Source organism: Arachis ipaensis, chromosome B3 (genome assembly GCF_059453495.1).
Source record: "Arachis ipaensis isolate K30076 ecotype BB chromosome B3, ASM5945349v1, whole genome shotgun sequence".
Taxonomy (NCBI): Eukaryota; Viridiplantae; Streptophyta; class Magnoliopsida; order Fabales; family Fabaceae; genus Arachis; species Arachis ipaensis.
In genome coordinates, this window is record NC_142438.1 from 50,180,878 (window position 1) to 50,186,877 (window position 6,000).

The 6,000-nt window shown below is 41.8% G+C and overlaps 1 protein-coding gene across 1 annotated transcript; it reads left to right on the top strand.

Annotated features, from left to right (window-relative positions):
• The first annotated feature begins 3,819 nt into the window (after positions 1–3,819).
• Positions 3,820–4,449, top strand: LOC107633112 (uncharacterized). Its single transcript, XM_016336747.1, has one exon. The coding sequence runs from the start codon at positions 3,820–3,822 to the stop codon at positions 4,447–4,449; it is 630 nt and encodes a 209-aa protein (XP_016192233.1).
• Positions 4,450–6,000: the final 1,551 nt, after the last annotated feature.

A 6,000-nucleotide genomic window follows, 5' to 3' on the forward strand; every position in this document is an offset into this window, starting at 1 on the left:
TTCTTAATTCTATATTATGATTAATCAGCAATCTAACTAAAATTAATAACAGAATTAATAAAAGAAAGTAAAGAAACAGAGCAGGAAGTAGGGATAAGGTAGGGGACCTGGAATGTAGCAGAGACAGACTGGGAAATGGAAAGGGGAAGAAGAGCAGAAGTAGTGCCGCCCAGAGTTGGTGGTGGCCGGCTGAGCTCGCGGCGGCGCAGAGAGCGGCGCGAGTGGCGGAACAATGCAGGGCAGAGAGATTCAGCTTCTCTCTGTGGCAGTGACGAGAGCTGAGTGGGGGCAGAAGCGTTCGAAGGGAAAAGGTGAGGCAAGAAGAGAAGAAGGAAGGTAAGAATGGTGGTCAGCTTTCTGGACGATGGGTCGCCGGAGACTGCTGTTGTTGGCTGAGAGCGAGACGAGGAGGCGGGGGCTGCTGGCGCCTGGCTGAGAGAGAGAGAGGGTTGTAGCACCGTAGTGGGTTAGGAATTTGGGTGAGTGAGACTAATGAGAGGGTTAGGTTCGCGTACGCCTTTGTCTTTTTTTTTTTTAGCCAAAACGACGTCGTTTGGCATTGAAGTTGCAAACCACTAAACCGCCAAAAAACCGGACGGTTCTTCCGGTTCGCCGGTTAACCGCCGGTCGACCGGTTTTTCACCGGTTTTTTGCCAGGCAGTTTTTTACGTTACCCGGACCGGCTAAGTAACCGGTTCTCGGTTTTTCCGGTTGAACCGGCCGGTCCGGTTCGGTTTTCAGAACCATGCTTTCAGCCGAGGGGGCAAAGTTTTAAGAGAGGAGGACACACGCCTCAAGGTCAAGGAGGCTTCAAGAAGAACACTCATGATCAATTTCAGCGTGGCAAAGGCAGAGAAAATCGGAGTAAGGTTTTCTCCGAATTTAATTTGTGATCGATGTGGATGTTTTCATCCATATGACTCTTGTAAGATTGGTTTAGGTGGTTGCTTCAACTGTGGGTTGCCTGGTCACATTGCGAGGGATTGCACTCGTGGGAGGAACCCGAATGCAGGTTAGAGTCAACATCAAGGGCGGGTTTTTGCTGTGAACGCCAAGAATGCTGCTAAGGCGGATCCGTTGATGAGATGTATATGTTTAATTGGCGATAAAACCTTAGTTGCATTGTATGATACTGTAGCTTCGCATTCGTTTATTTCATTTGACAAAGTTGAGGAACTAGGCTTGAGAGTGTCAGAATTGGCATTTGAATTGCATGTACATACTCTGCATCAAATGGTTATGACTAGGTCTGGTTGTAGGCAAGTAGGTTTCGAGCTTGAGGGTAGAGATTTTGTGCATGATTTAATTTGTTTACCAATGATTGGGTTGGAGATGATTTTGGGGTTTGATTGGTTATCGAAGAATCAAGTTTTGTTGGATTTCTTTGAACGAACAATTCAGTTTATGTCGGAAGGAGAAAATGGAGCAGTGGTAGCTGAGGATTACTACCTGAACTCTGTAATGGTGCATTGTAGTGGGAAAGAGTGTCAGGGTTACATACTGTTGGCTACAAATGCGTTAGGTGACAATCAGGAGATAGATCAAATCTTGGTAGTTAGAGACTTTCCAGAGGTGTTCCCGGAAGATATTCTTGAGTTTCCACCTCAAAGGGAGATTGAATTTGTGATTAAATTAGTGCCGGGAGCCGGACTAGTGTCGATTGCACCGTATCGAATGGCTCCGATAGAGCTGGCTAAACTAAAGGCTTAGTTAGAAGAGCTTTTGAATAAGAGGTTCATTCGACCGAGTGTATCTCCGTGGGGAGCGCCAGTTTTATTGGTGAAGAAGAAGGATGGAGGAATACGACTTTGCGTGGATTACCTACAGTTGAACAAGGTGACTGTGAAGAACAAGTACCCGCTGCCAAGGATAGATGACTTGATGGATCAACTACAAGGAGCTGGAGTATTTTCAAAGATCGATTTGAGATCTGGTTACCATCAGATAAGGGTGAAAGAGGATGACATTCCGAAAACTACATTTAGGATGCGCTATGGACACTACGAGTTTGCGGTGATGTCCTTTGGGTTAACGAATGCACCTACTATGTTCATGAATTACATGAATAGAGTATTTCGTCCCTTTTTGGACAAATTCGTTGTGGTTTTCATAGACGAAATCTTAGTTTACTCTAAGACGATGAAGGAGCATGAGGAACACTTGAGAATTGTGTTGCAAATCTTAAAGGTGCAGAAATTGTATGCTAAGTTGTCCAAATGCGAGTTCTAGAAGGAGGAAGTAAAGTTCCTAGGTCACGTAGTGAGCAAAAGAGGAATAGTCGTGGATCCTTCGAAAGTGGAGGTGGTGATGGAATGGGAAAGACCAACGACGGTGACGGAAGTTAGGAGTTTCTTGGACTTGGCCAGATATTATCGGAGATTCATTGAAGGATTTTCTCAGATTGCACTACCGATTACTAAGTTGACAAGGAAGGAGGTACCGTTTGTGTGGACGTCGGAGTGTGAAGAAAGTTTTCAGACTTTGAAGCAAAAGTTAACTTCAGCGCCTGTTTTGATTTTACCTGAACCGTATGAACCGTTCAAAGTTTATTGTGATGCGTTACTGAAGGGTTTGGGTTGTGTGTTGATGCTACACCGGAATGTGGTGGCTTACGCATCGCGTCAGTTGAGACCGCATGAGGTAAATTACCCAACTCATGACTTGAAATTAGCAGCGATTGTGTTTGCATTGAAGATTTGGAGACACCACTTGTACGGAGTGAGGTTTAGCATCTTTTCTTATCACAAGAGTCTCAAATACATCTTTGATCAGAAAGAGCTCAATATGCGTCAGAGGAGGTGGATGGAGTTGCTTAAAGATTATGATTTTGAATTGAGTTATCACCCTGGAAAAGGTGAATGTGGTAGCAGACGTATTGAGTCGGAAGTCTTTAACAATAGCTTGGATCAGAATCAAGGAAGAGGAGTTAGTGGATAAGTTTGTGGATCTTAAATTGGATATTGGTGAAGTTGTCGGAAGAGCTTGTTTGAATTAGTTGCAGATTTCAAGTACGTTTAAAATAGAGATTCAGAGGGCTCAGCAAGATGAGCAAAAGCTTCAGCAATTATTTCAAACAGTTGGCAATAAGAGGCATGGAGAGTTTGCTAAAGATGATGAAGGATTGTGGAGATACAAGGGGAGAATTTGTATACCGGATGTCGGGAGTTTGAGACAAGATTTGTTGTCGAAAGCTCACAACAGTGGGTTTTTTATTCTTTTCGGATGTAATAAGATGTATTATAACTTAAAGAAGATGTTCTGGTGGCCTGGGATGAAAAATGATGTAGCTACAGTTGTCTCCAAGTGCCTAACGTGTCAGAAGGTGAAGATAGAGCATCAAAAACCGTCGGGAATGCTACAGCCACTTGAGATTCCTCAGTGGAAGCGGGAAGGAATTGCGATGGACTTTGTGACCAGTTTACCAAGGACTAGGTCGGGATTTGATGCGGTTTGGGTGATCGTGGATCGCTTAACCAAATTCGCTCATTTTCTGCCTATCTGAGTAAACTATTCTATGGAAGAGTTGGCGAGGTTGTACATCAAGGAGATAGTAAGGTTGCACGGTGTACCATCGAGCATAGTGTCGGACCGTGATCTCTGATTCACATCAAGGTTTTGGGGAGCTTTCCAGAAAGCTTTCGGTACGAAGCTATGCCTCAGCACCGTATATCATCCATAAACGGATGGACAGTTAGAAAGGACTATTCAGACATTGGAAGATATGCTGAGGGCGTGTGTTTTGAATCAACCTAGAAGTTGGGACCGTTACATGCGATTGGTGGAGTTTGCGTACAACAATAGCTTCATGCGAGCATTGGGATGGCTCCGTATGAAGCCTTGTATGGACGAAAGTGCCAATCTCCACTTTGTTGGTATGAGTCTGGTGAAGCCAGTGTTTTGGGTCCTAATTTAGTAGCAGAGACTACTGAGAAGATTAAGAGGATTCGGGAGAGAATTTTAATGGCACAGAGTCAACAGAAACGTTATGCAGATCAGAGAAGGAAATCGTTGGAATTTGAAGTGGGAGAACATGTATTCCTGAGGGTTACACTGACAACTGGGATTGGAAGAGCAATTAAAACAAAGAAGCTGAATCCGAGATTCATTGGACCATTTGAGATTCTGAGGCGATTTGGGCCGGTGGCATATCAAGTATCTTTACCGCCTCACTTATCTAACTTGCATGACGTATTTCACATGTCACAACTCCGTAAATACACATCGGATGCGGCTCATGTGTTAGAACCCGAGTCGGTCGAGTTGAGGGAGAACTTGACTTTTCAAGTATCTACGGTGCAAATTGACGACACCAGTGTGAAGAAGTTACGTGGGAAAGAAGTTCAGTTGGTTAAAGTTTCTTGGAAGAGAGCAGAAGTGGAAGAGCATACTTGGGAATTGGAGTCCGAGATGCGAAAGGATTATCTCGAGCTATTCTCAGGTAATCACTAAATTTTGAGGAAAAATTTTCTTATTTGGTAGGGAGAATGTAAGAATTGAGACTAATTAAAAGATTAATATTGCTCAAAATAGGATTCGAAAATTTAGAATGAGAATTTGAGGATTTAAATATGATTTTTGGACTCAGTAGATTTTTTTGAGTCAGAAAATGTATTTTCTACGAAAAACCGAGAAAATCACAAACCAGCAGCCGAACCGGTCGAACTGGTTCAAGTATGTCCAGTACTGTGCGAGAAAAATTTAAAACAGTCGAAAACCTTAGAAAAATATTAGAAATGGAAAAATCGGGCGTTAATTTTAAAGGTTTGGCCCAAAGTTGGGCCAAATGGGCTAAAAACGCTAACGGATTGGACCGGGCCCAAGCCCAACATATATGTACTCTCATTAAAGGCCAATTCATCACACAACACACTTAAACACAACATATTGCAGCTGAAAGGGGAAGAAGAGAGAAAACCCCCATTGTCACTATTCACATAGAGCTTCCCAAGCTCATATCTTGAGCTACGGAGCTCCGATCGCTGCACCGTTTGCGATCACGCGTTCCTCGTGAAGAGATCTACAAAACCCACCCAAGAAAATGGTAAGGGAATCACGAAATCCTTCTCAGTTCTTCTCTCCAAAATTTCGAAATTTTAGGGCTTTGTGTTAAGTGAAATTTTGTGATTTTGGGTGTTTAGGTACACTCTAGCTTTTGATTACCATTGGGTTTGGCTTTCAAAACTGTTGGGCAAGGTGAGTTGTTCTTGAACCCTTGTGAAATTATGATTAAGTTGAATCCTAGGTTGATTGGTTATGAATTATGTGTATTATGGCTTGAAGTTGTGATTATTGGCAATTATTGGAACTTGTTGGTGATTGTTGGTGCTTGTTGGAGTTGAATTGGTGGCTTGCTTGTGGTTAGAAACTTAAATTTCACTCAGTTTTGGGTTTTTGGCATATTGAAAATCGGTCAAGGTATGGTTTCGGTTCCTCTATGTAATATATAATATTTCTGGATACTTAGGCTAGTGACCCAAAGGATAGGTTTGAATTTAATTGGTTGTTGAATTGTTGAATGATGATTTATGATGAATAATGATGAATTGATGATTTTTGAATATGTTGATGGATTATGATGTGAAATTGATAAAGATGGTGTGAAAGATATAGATTGAAATGAAATGAGATTGGTTAAGATGCTTGGTATGGATAGATTTATGATTGATGAATGTGTTGATGGAGGATTGTTTATAATGTTATATATTTGATAATTGAGGTTGAGAATAATGGAGTTTGAAGGAAAATTTGGTAAGAATGGTGTAATATGATACAAAGGGTAGCTTTTGATGTAAATTGGAGTTTGGAAGGGTTTTGGTTTGATTTTGGTTGAGGATTGTGGAAAATTGAGACTTTGTGAACTTTTGGTAAAACTGAAATTTTGGTGAACTTCCATGAATCATATCTTGAACTACCGTGCTTTAAATTCATTGTATTTTATATCAAATGAAAGGAAATTGAACAAGCTTTAAAATGGTTTAAATTTCATGGAAATACGAATTC